The 17,203-nt window shown below is 41.8% G+C and overlaps 1 protein-coding gene across 2 annotated transcripts in view; it reads right to left on the bottom strand.

Moving 5' to 3' along the window:
- Window positions 1-8,114: 8,114 nt before the first annotated feature.
- Window positions 8,115-17,203, bottom strand: part of TMEM63A (transmembrane protein 63A) — a 32,936-nt gene continuing 23,847 nt past the window's right edge. For both annotated transcript variants that reach the window (XM_050316048.1, XM_050316049.1), the window contains exons 19-23: window positions 16,361-16,466; window positions 14,350-14,517; window positions 10,838-10,953; window positions 9,828-9,890; window positions 8,115-9,226 (exon numbers count right to left, since the gene is read on the bottom strand). In XM_050316048.1, the coding sequence (XP_050172005.1) occupies window positions 9,056-9,226; window positions 9,828-9,890; window positions 10,838-10,953; window positions 14,350-14,517; window positions 16,361-16,466 (624 nt within the window). In that variant the 3' untranslated portion in view covers window positions 8,115-9,055. The remainder of the gene's footprint in view (window positions 9,227-9,827; window positions 9,891-10,837; window positions 10,954-14,349; window positions 14,518-16,360; window positions 16,467-17,203) is intronic.

Genomic DNA, 17,203 nt, shown 5'->3' on the forward strand with positions numbered 1-17,203 from the left:
GTCCACACTGTCAGTATAACTAGGTGTAGGGGATAGGCACCAAGGCACTTAAATCCGGCACAAAAATGAGTTTGATTAGCTACTGTCTCAGAAGAAAAAATCTGGACCTAAATGGTGTAGGCTTTAGAAGCTTAAAAATTATAACTAAACACCTGATATGCAGCAAAGTTTGTTCTGAATTCTTACACCACACTTCTCAAACCTTAAGCCCGTAGCTATCAGCATCTGTAGCTCTTCACCTGCTTACCTAAACTTAGATGCAAAGATACGGTGAAATACTATTACAGTGTGAGAAAGTATAAAATTCAGCTATGTTGCAGCTGTAAAACCTGCCATCAATTCCTCTCCCCTTTTCCAAATAATCCTCTGGTTTTAGCACAACAGCCACTCTCACCACCTGTAGTGCAAGGTTTGATACTAATGAAGTGTCTGTGGGCTAGTGATAGCATCTGCATCTCGTCCTGTAGCAAGCAACTCTCCTGAAAGCCTGTGATTTGGATTTGACAAGCACCTTGAGTGAATCCAGGTTCACTTCTGATACACTCTGGTGTTGGCTAACAGGCAGTTATTTGGTACAGATAATCAGAAATAGTTTTAACATTTCTGTTAGCAAGTAACTGCATATCAGGTTATTGCAATAGCAATATGCAGTACAAAAAGACTCCCTGCTCTGTTACAACTGTTCTTATTTATGTGAGCCAGCTGAGTACCTGCCATTCAGACAGCGACTTCTCTCTAACAAGGCCAAATGCGCTGCTGTTGGGCTGGCTCTGAGCTGTTTCTTGGCAATAAGGCTCTGAAAGAGTTGCTACAGCCTTCGAGAGAACCCAGGACCCAGTGACACTTTGACACTCAAAACATTTTTTTTGCTCCAGAGCAAATGGAAGCTTAGTGAAGCTCCCCATGCATTTATCCCACACTGAAAGCAGAAGTAGCTGACCCATATTCTGGTTTTTAATTACCCAGTTACAGCCCATGAAGAGTCTAGATAAGGGGTCTGGAACTATGGAGATGCCACTTAAAGTAAACAAGCTTGCACTCTGCCTCCCCAGCTGAAGTGCTTTGGGAAGTCTCTGCTTCTGGTATGGAAAAACACAAGTAAGGTCATAATCTTCTCATACAGCTCCCCCTACAACCAAATTGGACTTCTGATATTTAAACTACAAATCATAATGTTCTGAAAAATCCAAGCCACTGTATGCAGCCTTTGGACATCTTACACAACCACACAAGACAAGACTTCATGTACATTAAAGAAAAAAGTCAGGCATTACTCAAATTATAAATGAAAGAAATATGAATAGAAATCACACTTTCATATGGAAAGGAAGTTAAACCATCATTTAGTGAAAAATAGAGTCTGTTAAGCCTAGCATCAGCGTTAGCTCTAAATCCATGAGAGGCACTATTCATCACCACTGAGTCAGCTGCAATTGCTTAGGGGCAGGACTGGGGTTCAAGAGAGTCAATCAAATATAAATTCTGTTTTACAGCAGGTGCAATACATAATATGCATTAAATGAAGACATTTTTGTCAGAAAGAGGAATGGAAAAATCCTTCTAGATACTGTGGAAAGAGACAAGGAATAAATCCATATTGATTTCAGGGTAGCTTATTTTAAAACACTGAGAAATGATGCCACTTGTTTTACTTGCTGTAATAGCACTTCAAGGAACATAATTCACACTAAAACCGTCTTGCTAAGGATTAGTTTTCTTTCATGGAAGAAATATCCTGCGCAGCGCCAGACAGCCCTGATGGTGTTATGCCAGTGCTGGTAGAAGAATTAGCCCCATTACAATTGTCAGTTGTCTTCTGGAGAACAGTATTTATAAACAGATCTGTGCTGAGTGACAGCTCTTTCCCCTTGCTAGATGTAGCCCAAACATTAGTCTTTGAAATACCTTCCTGACTAGATTTAAAGATGCTGAGGACGCTCATGCTCTCTCTGTGTTTAAATAACTGAATGTCTGCAGTTTTGAGGATAAGATGAACAATAAAAGAGATTTAAATGATGAGATTCCATCTTCTTAAATGAAAGATAATCCTGCTTTGCAGCAGTAGTTCAAACCACTGCAGATGATCAGTGTGGAGGGAGCACAGCAGAGGGAAGAGGTGAACAGAAACACGAAACGACAAAACTACCCTCAAGCTCCTAGTACTGAGTCAAGGGTACCAACGTGACAAACATTAACTGCGTGTGAACAGTGACTCCTGGCTGCTTGAGCAGCACAGAGAGGTGCAAGGAGGGAAGCTGACTGCTCCACCTTGCCTGTGCAGGGGAACATCCTCCTGCCTCTCCCAGCAGCTGCCAGGAGCCCAGCAGTCCTGCCTGCCCTGCAAGGCCTCCTGTCCCCAGCCCAGCTGCCTGTCCATCGCAGCACCAGCAGCTGCCACCTGCTCTGGGCCCAGGAAGGGCCATGCTCTTAAGGCAGGCGAAAAGAGACGACATACCTTTAGCTTTGAAATTCCTGCCAGATCCTGACTTGCCCCCCGCTCTGGTATCCACTCCACAGCCAAGGCAAAAACAACTTTTGCCCATCCTGCTCATACTGGCTTCCTGATAATACCCTATCCTTCCTTCTTAACCTGATCCACCCAGCGTTCCTTCACTCCTACCTGTCCATTGCAGAAGGGAACATGGATGTGCCCCACCTGAGGCATTCAGATAAGTGATGCAGAGGGGAAAGGCCTAGCCCAACTAACATTGTTCCCACTGTGTCTGTATGGCATTCCTTGCTCAGGACGATTTCCTGAGCTTGGGTTATAGCTCTGCTCCAGCTGTGCCAGAGTAGTCCCACTCACTTTTGGACTGTGGCCATTGCTGCCTTGTAGGATCTCTTCTCTGCTCAGTAACCTTTCAACTTCCCTGAAGGGAGGAAAGTCTAAGAACAGCTTTATTTTCAGCAGTTCTTAAACTCTTTTGCAGCCAAGCCTGCATTGTTGGGGTGGTTTTGAATGCAAACACATTTGTACCTCTTGAATTCTAGGAATTCTTGTACAGACTCAAGGGAACTAAGGTCCACCCCTGCATTTTTGTCTCAATGGAAATTTTCTTGTTTCATTCCAAGTCTTTTGTGGCTGATAAAGCCTTTTGCAGTGATCAGAAGATACTCCTAATGTTTTAGAGAAACCAGAGACAAAGAAGGTTTCAGCAATATCTCACACAAACTAAGCACAAGAACCCACTGCAGGACACAGATGATGTAATTCTCCCAACTTCATGACTATGTCTTTTCCTTTTTGAAGATAAGTAACAGAAATGATTGCTTAAATGATTCCTCTTAAAGGTGCCCAATTGATTTAGTTCTCAATTTTTGCCCCTTTATCCCCATCAAATTCTGATTTCTCATCTCAGAAGGGAATGAATTTTTCCTATTTTATGAACATTTCTGAAGTTACAGATGTCAAATATAAAAGAATAAGAAAACCCTACTTCATTCTCTAAATCTAGAATCCTGTCATAAAAAAATTCAATGCCTGCAACCAAATTATGGTACTTAGCAATTCTTTAAATCACTTCTTTTTCCATTTTCGTCTATGGAGATAGCTGCTGGTTTTATTTCTCTATGTCTATGGATGGAGGGAAAAATACCAATAATTTGCCTTAGGAAAAAAACCCTATTTAGAATTAAAAATAAGTTTTGACATGGAACATCTTCACTTGAAAGAAGCAACTTGGTGCTTTACATTTCAGGAGAGCAGGCTATAAAAAAGCTAATCAGTCTGAAAAGCCAAGTATAAACCACCACCAAACGCATGAAACATCTTCATACAGAAGGGAGGCGAGCTGTGTACAAAAATACATCTCTTACATTCCCTCAGCTCTCAGTCTTCCTCCTGTACTGCAGCTTTTTTTAAAGATGTCAGTAAACATCTGAGAAGCACAACAGATAAATACCTTTCAAAACCAGTCACTAACTTCCATCACAAACTTTTGCCCTTTTGTGTCACTACACAAAAATGGGAGGTTCACAACCAAACAGCAGTAATGATACGAGACAGCAACAAATTCTGGCTCCTGTTTTATTCAGGAGTACCTTATGACATTCCATACATTGGACTTCCAGAACTCTATCTTCAACATCACTTTTGAGAGGAGTACCTTCATTAATTATTAACCAGCACTTAGTTAACCACTGAGTCTAGGAGCAGATACAAAAATTTCCTCCTCTCCTTAGCTCTTTATGGTTCCATTTCCACTTGAATATCACACATAAATCTAGGACAGAACATTCAAGGGTATCAGATCTTGAAACCATTGTCCTGTGACTTCTCAGAAAAAGCTATTTTATTTCAAGATCTAAACTTAACCATCAGTTTACAGTCTGGAAGATAAAAAGTGTTTTAATGCCCTAAAACAACACTATCCTTCTGTGCTACATGTATCACATATCATTTCCCTAAGATGTGATAGATAAGATAGGATGAAGAGCAGAAACTTTTTACCAATAGACATTTCCAAACCACAACTTTAATGGAAAGAGAACTCCATCCTGAATTGAAGCTGGAAATACATTTAGCTCATTAAATTAGTGAAGTTCTTACTTAACACACAGAACATTACTTTCCACTAGCCATAAAAGTTGAAAGTCATGAGGTGGGACTTTGAATCCATTCAAAAGTGAGAAGATCAGATTCATGTTACACTGGAACACACCTGGGAAGGCAGGAAATAAGTTGCTACAGAAGGGAAGAAATCCCCCTCCAGGAAAGCAACCAGGAATCCAGAGTCAACCTGTAATGGAGGCTGCAGGCTCTTGGTTGGAAGAGATTAGTAATGGAGGCACACTGAATCGGGAGAAGCAGGTTCTTATACTACACCAGTTAACTTGTGGGGCCACATTCATTGTTTCATCAAAAGAATTTAAAGCTAACTATGGTACATACTCTAAAAAGACAGCTGATCTTGATATATATTCTCCTCAAGCTACAAATGGTTAGACTCCTCTGCCAAAGTAAGATGAGCACAGAAAAGAAGTTGCATTTTCTGCAGTTGAGATGCTATGTTCTAACCAACAGGATGCGTGATACAAAGCAAGAACAAGGAGTTAACCCAAGAACCGAAAAGTAAAGGGAAAAATGTTCCATTATAATGACCCAATTTTCAGTCTCGCCACTTTGGTCGTTTCCTTTCTGTTTTTATCCATCAGACAGCTGGCCTCAGAAAGAAAAAACCCCAAATTCTACACCTCTGAAATATCTGAAACAGGCACTTGCAGCTGTTGCAGACAGGTGACAAACAGAATCATTTAAGACGTTTGTCTAGATAAGACAGAGAAGGAATTTGCAAGACCACTTTAAGAAAATAAGACACATGACCCTGGCCATCATCTGGAATTGAAATTGCGTATTTCCTTATATTGTTGCAGTTTAGAGACAATAAAGTGCCTTTTCTAAAGCGCCTCTTCTAAAGTGCCTACTCAACAGACCGGGCTTTATGTTAGTGACTGAAAAAGATCCCTCCTCCCCAAACCTTCCCATGCCTCTCTCACCTCACTTTTGCTAAGGCCCAGGAGAAAACTCTGTGGGGTCCATAGCTTCTAAGACAAGCCCACCTTCTTGAAGACGAGAACAGTAAAAGGCTTCCAAACACTCATAAACAAATTATTCGTAGAACAACACAAGAAAAGCTTTCAGTTGTGCTGCCAGCATCTGCGGGTAAGCAGAGCTGGGAACTGGATTTCTGTGAAGAGACAGAAAGAACATCGTCTAGTGCTACACCAGAGCACTTGGAAACTTAGCCAGCACAAAGATCTGCTTTTGGCTCAGGATATGGGAAAAGCCCAAAGGAAAACAAAGCATGAACATGTGCACCTAATGCAAATGAGAAATTGCAATAATTTGGGTGTTGAGGATGTGTTGTAACAGGGTTGGAGGTGAGCCAGGTTGGCCTCGCATACAGAATAAGCTCTAACTGGCACAGAGCTCCGTATAGCTAAACAAGCCAAGGCTTTTGAGTCTCAGCATTACCATGTCGCATTTCTTCCACTATAGAAGAAATTCATCTTCACTGAAGTCTTTGCAGAAGTGTATTGAATTGGACAATATCAAATGAGCTCCATTCTTCAAGCTGTCAGAGGTTGCCCCCTCAGTTGTGTCACAGAGTTTCACAGACTATGCTGCAGGGCTGATTCATGCTTGAGTGTCAGACTTGCCCGGGATTCCTGCTCCCCAGGAGCACTGCTGGTGGCGGCTGCTAAAATGCAGGAAGGACTTAGCAAGGAGCGGGGTGGGGGAGGCGTTGTTCCAACTGAGCAATGCAAGGCAAGCAGCAGGCGCTGGATCCCAACAAATATGGCTTCTGGGAGCTACAATCAGTAACTCCAGCTGGGCCATTTGCTTAGGCTTCCTGCCAAAAGGTTTATAAAAAGAACAGTAAAGAATGTGCCATGGCTTTAAATATGAATTTCAAATACAGTGCAGCCAATATTCACATTTGTTGAGGCTTCCATCCCTCAGCTTTTCTCTAAGGCTCAGTAAGGAATGCAAGGAGTTTCTTGGGCTGATTTAATTTTATCGTCCACCAGATATCCACCAGTATGAAGGAATGAATTAGAGCCAGTGCAGTTTCCTAATTACTTCCAGCTCTCAGAGAGAGACCCAGAAGGTACTAGGGAAGCAAGCACAACACAGCAAAGATGATAAACCAGCCTCTAATTTGTGTTGCTCTACACTGAGATGTGATAATTTAGTAATAAGTGACCCCAGCCTTTTCTCCAACTGGTGCATGTCCTAATATCATAGACACTTCTATGAGTTTAACTGTAATATAGTACAGTGGCAAACAAGAATGGCTGCTACATGATAAGTGAAATATGCAGGTGGTTTTCCCATCAGACACAAGAACTGGTTCCTCAAATGCCAACAGTGATTATTTAGCAAGATGTAACTTTCCATTACCTAGCAGGTTTTCCATATTCTATATCCCAAGTGCCTTAGCATGACTGGAGGTGGGTTTATTCAAGTTCATAGGAGAGCCTGTACTGAACTCGTGCCAGCCACGAGGAGCTTCATTATCACAAAAAGGAAATCAAATCATTCAAGGAGCTTTTGTCCTCAATATAACACATAGAACCTCACAGAGAATACCAAAAGTCATTCGTTCCAAAAAGTAAGTTATATCACAGAGTATAAAAATCCAACAGTGTCAGCAAAGTAAACAGGTCAAGTGTGGTAGCTGAATCATTTATTTGTTTCCTCAATTAGTACACACACAAGCACCCACTGCTGCTGCAGACAGCTGTATGAGACGGGGTACTGCAGCTAGAAATGAGATGGAACAATCACAGGCTTCTGATCTAATTAACACAATGCGCTGCCTCTTCCTTCTGACCTCGCATCTGTATGAGAAACTCCGAGCCGAGTAAAGAATGTGGAGTCTGTTGGGTTTTTTTCTTGGTTTGAATATCAACCTTGAATGGCAATGTGCATCCAAGGTACACACCATCTCTACTAGCATCATGATTGCTAAAAATTAAAAGGCACACTCACATGCCCAATCCCCCAACTAAAATGCACCACTGAAGCGAGAGTATAAAGTAGTCTGACACAAATCCACGATCCCCACTAAACAAGGATCCTCAGTTGCCTTCTAACAACCAGGAGCTATGTGTACCTTCAGCTAACAAGATGGGCTTGTCATCAGGGGGATTGGAGCTCTGCAGGGTCCTTCTTCTAGTGAGGCAGGTCTCATGCTCAGCATTTGTCCAGAGTGCTGGTCTCAGGAAGCTGGAGCCAGTTCTGCAAGACACCAAACATCTGCACGCTCTTATTTATGGCACAAACTCTCCTTCAGTCTCACGAAGGAAAGATGTTGCTGCTTCACAAACATGCTAGAAAAGGTCAAGTTCAAGAACTAACAGTTTAACAACAAGCAGGCAAACAGAGGGCTTGCCAGGGTCAAAACCTTCTCTTACAGAAAGGTCACCAAGATTCATCCCCTAGAGAAATTTAAAAGGATTCACATTTCTCATGGGATGAACTGTCATTCTAAGGCTCGTGGCAGAGCTTTTATGAACAGTTCATAACCAAGCTGTGAGGCAGATAGCAAAAAGACTGTTTCAACACACAGAGAAAAGAATAAATAAATCAAGACAAGCCTGAATTTTTTCTGAACTTGGTGTTTTATTGCTCAGTGAGTATTAGTTACACTTTGACACATTGCACTTTAGAATAAATTGGCACCTACGACATAATTTAAAAACCTAGTATCTTACAACTCATATATAATTGCCAGTATAGAGAAAACCCAGAGATCTGTCATTCTGACCCAAGATTAAAAGAAAGATAAAATGTTTACATCCTTTACTGTTGGCAGGTGAACTTGCATTGTGGAAGGCCCTTAAAAATAGTGAAGAGAAACTAACAACCTAAATGCCCTCCAAAAAAATACATAAAAACAGTATCAGATAAATCAATCCCTTCTTTACACCATTTTTTTTGCTTTGGTACTTTTAGTACCCAAGTGCACAGTAATTCCCTCATCTCTTTCAAGGAAAAAAAGTAACACGCTCAAGTCTATGCTGACTACTTTGGGTGACAAGAGGAGAGACTCCCACACACCATTCTCAGCGCCCATGCAAACAGCATTTTCATCAAAAGTGACATTGTCTCAGGATTTAACACATCTCAAGAGGTTTATAAATAATAAATGCTGGGGTTTTAAAAAAAAAAAAAGTAAGAATTACTTTGAATAAATAAATGACAGCTGTAATAGCTGCATTTGCTTTGGTGACCAGTTATCTATATGCAGCATAAGTTATTTTCATAAGGCAAGTGATGAGATAGCATAAGTGAAGTCCCTGAGGATCAGCATCTCCGCGTTCAACACATTTGTTTCACAACACGTGTAGACGGTCTGGAAAACAATCAGTCCCAAGGCATCTGCTTTTTAATCTCTGAGCACAGCTGCAGACCACACAATGAATTATTTCTGTACCTCTTCTGCAGGCAGGAATACGTAAATAAAACAGAATACTTAGTAGGTGGTGGCAGTGGATCAGTTCTCCTAAACCTGGACCAAGTGCTCCACCTTGTGTTAGTCCTCGGCACTCAAAGCGAACTCCTCGATGCCTGCTCGATAAGTGCAGGTCCAGCAGAATAGCTTATGTCTCCTTCTGCCTCGGAACAAGTGTTGTCCATGGTGCCATATGACTGCTGCTCCCTGTGGGCAAGCACCGTCCTTTCTGTAGGGTGAGGACGCAAAACTTGGGGGACGTACATCTGAAATCACAAGCGTTAAGGATTTTAGTCGTCTCTCAAATTATAATGCTGGGATAATTCACCCAGGGTAACTTTTCCCCTTGACACTCTTCTTTTCATTCTTTTCCCATTCTTCACTTTAACACCTGGGGCCTTTTGCACCCCGATGGAGGATTCCTGGTGCAACACTCACCTGCACTTGAGGACTGTGGCACAAAGGCCTTTCCGTCTACCACAGTCCTACATCCTTTTCAGTGACAGGGTAAGCAAGACCTGCTACATGTCACAACTTTCAAAAATCAAAGCAGTGGCAACTGACTGCATTTGGCAGCTGTCCAGATGTGAGGCTCTGTCTGGTGCAAGGCACAGAACACAGCATACAGAGCTGCTGGAAGGAGCACGTCTCAACTACTCCTAAAATATCAGACGAAGGTACTTCTGGAACACCACCTGGGAACAGTCAAGGGGCCCAGCTGCAGAACTCTCAGGTCCCACATGCATATGGGAAAACACACAGTCCATTCAGCCTTATATGTCCTACATAAGCTCTTTGGTAAGCAGGGTGAGCAATTAAGTTTTTCTAGGAAATATAAGAGAATATTAGTAACTCTTAGCTTCTTACAGAAGATGTTGGGACGGCTGGTATATCTGGGTCACTTCCTTTATCACTTTGTGTGTCTTCTATCTGTAACCAGCAACAGGTGGAGAAAGGAAGAGAGAGACAATATCAAATTAGTGAGAGAAAGCAATACACAGAGATCATAAGTACCTAAAAACCTGCACAGACAGATCAGTGCTGGTACTCTCTCCTCCAATCCTCCTACTGAGAATCATAGAATGGTTTGATTTGGAAAGGACCTTAAAGACCATCCATTTCCAACTTCTCAGCCGTGGGCAGGAACATCTTCCACTAGACCAGGTTGCTCAAAGCCCTGTCCAACCTGGCCAGGAACAATTCCAGGATGGGGCATTCACAGCTTCTCTGGGCAACCCGTTCCAGTGTCTCACCACCTCACAGAAGAGGATTTCTTCTTAATATCTAATCCAAACCTACCCTCTTTCAGTTTGAACCCAATCCCCTTTGTCCTGTCACTACATGCTCTTGAGCATAATCTCTCTCCATCTTCCCTGTAGGCTCCTTCAGGTACTGGAAGACCACAATTAGGTCACACCAAAGCCTTCTTTTTTCCAGGTTGTGAGCCTTTCCCAAGTCTGTGAACCTTTCCTCATAGGAGAGGTGCTCCATCCCTCTTATCAGCTTGGTGGCCTCCTCTGGACTCACTGCGACAGGTCCATGTCCTTCCTGTGCTGGGGTCCCCAGAGCTGCAGAGCGGAGCAGAGGGGCAGAATCACCTCCCTTGCCCTGCTCCTCCCACCACACTGCTTTGGATGCAGCCCAAGACACCTCCATGCTTCTCTTTGCTCTCAAATTCAGTTCCTGCAGACACTGACAGACTTTCCACTGTGCTAAGCAGCCCACCTCTACCACAAGCCCTCTTTAGCCATCTTACCAGATGGACCTTTGTGAACAGACACTGCCAGACAGAAGGCATGGACAACCCAGCAGGAACAGCTGGTGCTACCTCGAGCACAGAGGTAGGTGCTGAAAGGCACCAGGTATCCATCACTTACCTTATAATTCAGTGGACTCAGGTACTTGAAACAGCCAAAACAAGTGTAAGCCAAGCAAATAACAATTGTGATGTTGACAACGAGGAAGGTAAACATGGTTGTAGGTGCTTTAAAGCCTAGAAAAAATATCCAAAGAATACAATATAAAAATATGTAACAGAAAAAAACCAACAAACCCAAAAGAAACCTGTATTTATCCTCCCCATTTTCAGAAGATTCATGGGGTTTTTTTGTCCTTATAGGGCTGGGCAGCCCACTTCCAGCCATAAACAGGAGAACCTCACTATGCATGAAGCTCCTTGGCTGGTAAAACTGCCAAGCAAGATGTTCTCCCAGCCTTCTTCGAGGCCAAGAAAGGTTACTGCAATACTTGAATGATAAACAAGACTCAGAGCAATTTTTCTCCTCCTCTCTCAGCGATCCATTCTGGACCCACTTCTAAAATACTTTCCTAAATGATCTGTGAAATGTAATATTAATTACATTTATTAATAATGATGACAGCACCGAACTGGATGGCTTGCAAACAGCTCAAAGGGTTGGGGGAAAGAACCAAAATGATCTTGGTAGATAAGACCACCCCACCTGCTTTCAAGGATCAAAACAAATAACAAAGAGCAACATAATGAATGTATGTATGTATGTATGTAGAAAACTGCAAATAACTACAATCTGGAAAGAAAAATGAAATGTGGGTATGAGGGATTACAATCCTGTAGTGCTGCAGAATACAACTAATGATTACAAGCTGGAAAGCAGTCAACAGTGTGATGCCATCACAGAACATGGGAAGAGAAGAAAATGAAAACAAACAAACAAACCAAACAATAACCCTCCAAAAACTCACAAACAAAACAAAAAAACCCCACACCACCAACAAAAACCAAACAAAAACACCAAAAAGACCCCACAAGTCTCTAGTACCTATACAAAATAATTTGGTGCTACTGAGCCTTCAACTTGAGCAGCCTTGCCTATAATAAAATATGGACAGAATTGGGAAGAATCCAAAGAAAATGAACAAGAGAAGAAATATGAACTAAACTGAAAGGTAAGTTTCAGTTCAGAGACACTGCAAAAAAACTATAGGAAGGGGCATGTTTGCAGACTCTAATATGGAAAAAGTTACAATGATTACAGTGACTTCTTATTCTCCAGATTCACTATGGAAATATTCTGAAAAAATTAATCTCATTTTGCATCAAAGATTACTTGAATAAGATATTAGGGAAAAATAAACACCACCATGAAACCTAGCTGTTTCCAAGATTCTTCAGTCAAAAGAGACCACACCAAGCCTCAAACATTTTTGTGGTAACCCCAGCATGTGCAGTGAACACAGAACAGACAAGTTTTACATTTCAGCAGGCTATATAAGCCCTGCACAGATCTGTTCACAAGGGGAAAAACACCATGCACACAAGAAAAATCATAATCGAAAAAAACCTACAAAGAAGTCACTCTTCAAGCCAAAAACGGAAGTGAAAAAGCCTCCCTATAGGTATTCTGGAGTGTCCTTCAGAGGAGGTTGCTTTTATAAGCATAGGTAACACCAGTATTTACCAGCTGGTGAGGCATGTCTACACCAAAGCCAACATACAGTGCGAACTACAAGGCAAATAGCAGAGATTAGGGAAGAAAACGTCTCCAAGATCAGGTTTTCCTGCCCCAGGAGACAGGGGTTGAACTGCAGATAGCACTGTTGCCTCCTTTGTTGTGAGAGGTCCAGTGGTGCTGCAGGTGCTGGATGGACAGATGGATGAATGGATGGAGGGAATGAGAACCAAGGAAGAAAAGAGTAACTGAGAAGGAAATAGATGACATCAGTAGAGCCTATCACCTTCTGTATGCAGTCAAGTGGTATTTGATCTTGACTAAGAACTGGGAGAAGGGTCTTTCCAGCCCCATGTTAGTATCAGGAGTAAGAAAACAGAGTATTATCACTGGACTCTGAAGCTAGACTGAAACACCCATATCAGGCAAACTATAAAAGTTAATGACTAAGCAGCCAAGCTCTACACCATAAACTGATCTATTTTGCAGATAAGGAAGCAGAGCACTCTTACCCTTCCTTCCTTCTTTCTCTTTCACACAAGAATCAGCAACAAAAGCAATGGCAATGAAATAAAAATCTCAAGTTCCTACCTCTCAGACTGCCCTGTACATTCACAAAGCACTGAACAACATCCTGTAAACAGGATCTTCTACACTGACCAAGGCAAAAGTGATAATCCAGACTGTATTTTCCATTATTAAGGTGTGTGACAAATGATGGGTTTACCATAGATGCAGAACTAGAAAACATTATTATAAAGATTTAATTTTTACCACGCCAGGATTTCCTTCATTATAATTAGAGGTGCATCAATTGCTGTGTGTTTGCAGTTGATTTTTCTAAAGCATGCTCTAGAAATTCTCCTGTCAGGGGACACAGATTTGTTGGTCTTCCTGGTTTCAAAGGCAGCTTTCAAAACAAGGGAAAAAACAAGCTCTCAAACATACCAGGAATGCAGGAACATCTGCTCAAACCCAAGGACAGCCTGAAGCAATAGCTCCAAACGACTCTCACATCCACAGGGAGCTTTCCCTATAGCTTCACCTATCCCTGAAGTTAGATGATAGCCTGCCAACAATACCTTTCTGACTACTGGTATGCTAGAAAAACACAATGCATGGTCATTTGTCATCAGGGCACAATGCAGTTAGATATCAGGAACTTCCTTCCCAAGAAGGGAAATTCAAGTTCTTCCAGCACCACTGATATCCCTGTTTCATGCCAAATGCTTCCTCCTGTACCATGGATAAAAAGCCATAAGCTGTCTCCTACCTCCTCTGACATTAAAGCTGTTAATACACCACAGCCAATAAAATCAATGCCAAGTATTTGCAAAATACAGAATGATCCTATTTTTACAATAAACTTCACACAAAACACAAAGCTTTAAACTACAATATGGGGAAAAGAGTCACCATCTCACTGCAGTCTTCCCTGTAAAGTTTGATGGATGACTGTATGACTAGCAAGAGGGAAAACAAAATGCTAAAATGTTGGCTAAGTGATGCAGTTGTACAGCTGAGGCAGTAGCCAATTTGCACAGGGCAAATTAAACTTATGCACAGGTATAAGTAGAACAAATACAAGCATTGAAGCCAGAGGCCGTCCTACTACAAAGAGCTAATTCTGAATAGATTTTTTGGTTTGTCTAATGATTTTTACAGTCTGTCACTCCAAAGCCCAACTGGCCAAGTCAAACTCTGCAGATTTAAGGAATCTCCTGTAAACTGAAGAAACATGGAGCTCTGCGCTAACAGTTTAAGTTAACATATCAGCCATCTCCACCAAAGGATCTTATGCAAACCTTGTACAGTGCAGTGCCACAGGTAACACCACGAATTCCCCTTTATGGAAGCAAAAAGAAAAGCCCAGAAAGCTTCTGAAACTGCACGCCTAATTTAGGGAGGCTGGCAAGAGAGCTGGGAGCAGCTTGTAGGTGGAGAAAGGTAATACTTACCTAGCCGCAAAAATGAATAAAAATAGAGCCAGAAAAGGCAGAGGATTGGAGCTGCAAGGGCCTGATTCACAGCTGCAAAGTGCATCTTCTTCTCCAGCTTGGCAGGGAGATACGCGTAGTAAAGGTTATGGCGGTCAACCATGTGCTTCAGGAGTATGTATATTAAACCTGGACGGGAAAATGGGAGAGCCAGGAAAAGGTTGTTGGAAACTTCACAAAAAGCAGCAATTCTGTGAGGAGATCTACACTAACCAAGTGACGGAAAATACAAATACCAGTGGTGGATACAGCCCAAATACGAATGGGGTACAGCTGCATGACAGCACCTGCTCCTCAGGTTGTTGCATCCCCATCCCTTCCCTCTCCACACACTTCCCTGTGATGCCTCTTGCGCTCCTGGGGAGAACCCAGAGCTCCTTCCTAGTGCTGGCACATGAGGCCAAGCCAGTAGGGAAGACTTGTTAACTCCTCTACTGCTGTACTGGTAAGGAAGAAAGGTCTGACAGTGGCTTACCTAGCCACTCAGCCTTCAGCACTTTCAAGTCAGTTATTTCTTATCCCAAAAAACAGCCAGCAACTGCTGTGGCAGCTATGAATTGCAACAGCTCTGGTATGCAGTAGCACATTCAGATATTTACAACTGCACACAAAATGAAATGTAAGTAAATATCAATTACATTGTTACATAAAAATTGGCCACATTCTCCCAATAATAAGGTTGTTGATTAAACCAGTTCTGAACAATATCTAATTTAGCTAATTATCTTGTATCTAGCTCTGCGAAGTTTTGAATTAGAAAACAAAAATACAAACTATATAAAATTATTTAGTACTATTTATGTCTGATAAACAGATCTCAAGTGGAAATATCTGTAGCTGTTGAAACGATTCTTTATATGTAATTCTTATGGTAGTCTATAATCTCTGTGAATGAAAGATGAACAAAAATAAGACGTAGCTCATGTCACAGTCACTGAAGATGGACAACTCTAGATGAGTTCTAGACAGATTGCTAAGTCTCTTGCATACCCATACAGCATTTAATGGTTGATACAGGAAGGAGGAGGTAATCAAAGCAGATATGTAGGCAATGAGGCAGAAATGTTGTTTCATTCATGGGACAGAGATAAACCAACCAAGATAGAACAACTAGAAAAAGGAGGTTTGTGACTTGGATCTGGAGACCTTCTCAAGGTCCTATGGGACTGTAGCACCATCCACACCACAGGGCAGCTGTGATCCACCCACATGCCCTGAATCCTGAGTTAACTGCTTCTCCAAGCCAAGATATCTACCAGAGTGTACAGCATGTCCTTTTTGGTTAAAGGGCAGCTATGGGGTTCACCCAGCAAGTTGTTAGGTCACGTCCCCGTGGTCAGCACCACGGATCATACAGCTGTCCATAGCACAGTGATGACCACAGCCCCTTTTCTCATTCAGGACGTGGGATTTCAGATAAATGGTTTGCAACACTGAGGAGCTGCAGTAGGGGAAAGGACAGGTAGCTTTCTAGTCTGTTGCTGCTGGGCCAACACACTTATTTTTGTGTATTGGTCCAGCTGTGATGTACAGACATCAGGCAAACTTTAGGACAAAAGTCTAAAGGATTTGGGGATCAGAATGTCTTGAGTCAAGTTGGTGTGTTTAGAGTGGACTCCCAGACTGGGTACCCTCTGCAGGTTGCTTCTCCCAGACCTCAAGAACCCAGAGCTAAAAATAATCCACTCATCCCCAAACCTACCTAAACTCCTAAATTTAGCCAGTAAAAACACTATCAGAGCCAATATATTCAAATTTGAGAAATAAAATAAGCATTAAATACACTCTCAACTTCTAAAGAGTTATGTAATTCACCATCTTCTGCACTCTTTTTCCACAAGAAAGGAAGTCAACTTGGATCCAAGTCCTAAGTATTATCAGTATTTGAACTGGAATAAGAATGCAGAGCTGGGCCTTCCAAAACTCCCACATGCCCCATCTCACTCCCACAGCTCACCATAAAAAAACTTACCAAATGGGACAATGATGGGACACGTGATGCTATAGGCCATGATGACAGTGAACACACACAGCATCCAGGCATACATTGCTCCAAATTCATATTCAAAAGCTTGTTGCTAGGAACAAAAACAAAACACCCAAAACTCTCAAGTCATCCATCAATGTGTCAGGAGTTAAGAATAGATTCACCAACACAACAATTCACCTTCACTTATTCTCCTTCTGCAAGAGATCAGTTATTTCCCTAAGAGGCATAAATTACATAATAAGATGAAGTATTATGCATTTTAAGTATCTGTACATACAGAAAAGATGCTGCTTCTTCCGTTGTCTTAAAGTAATTCCTCAGGGAATCTGTTTGCATCTACAAGAAGCAACTCCTTAAAACCACAAGGCAGAAAATAATAGTGCCAAACTCAGAACCTTCATCTCACTGCAGATTCCATTGAAACTGTACTGTTCCTTGTGTTGGCTTCTGCAGCAGGGAAAGCTCAAGGCTTTGGTGCGGTAGTATTCCCATTTTTTCCTCTTGGGATAAGGAAACCAGTGTAAGCCATTTCAACCAGAGAGAGGGGTAACATGGAATAGAAATGAATGTTTAAAAGAATCTTTTAAAAATGGAACCCACCAATCCATTAAAAAAAAAAAAAAACAAGGAAAAAAAAAACAAGGAAAAAAAAAAAACAAGGAAAAAAACAAGGAAAAAAAAACCCACACAAAAAAAAAACCCAACAAGGAAATAAGAAGTACAGGGGCAGCTGTATATAGGTTTAAGTTCCCATTGTAACACCTGGAATTTCAAGTTGCAAGATGACACATCACCTGGAAGTGAAAGTCCACCACTTAAAATGGA

Source organism: Myiozetetes cayanensis, unplaced genomic scaffold (assembly GCF_022539395.1).
Source record: "Myiozetetes cayanensis isolate MyiCay16 unplaced genomic scaffold, myiCay2020 scf2-11, whole genome shotgun sequence".
Taxonomy (NCBI): domain Eukaryota; kingdom Metazoa; phylum Chordata; class Aves; order Passeriformes; family Tyrannidae; genus Myiozetetes; species Myiozetetes cayanensis.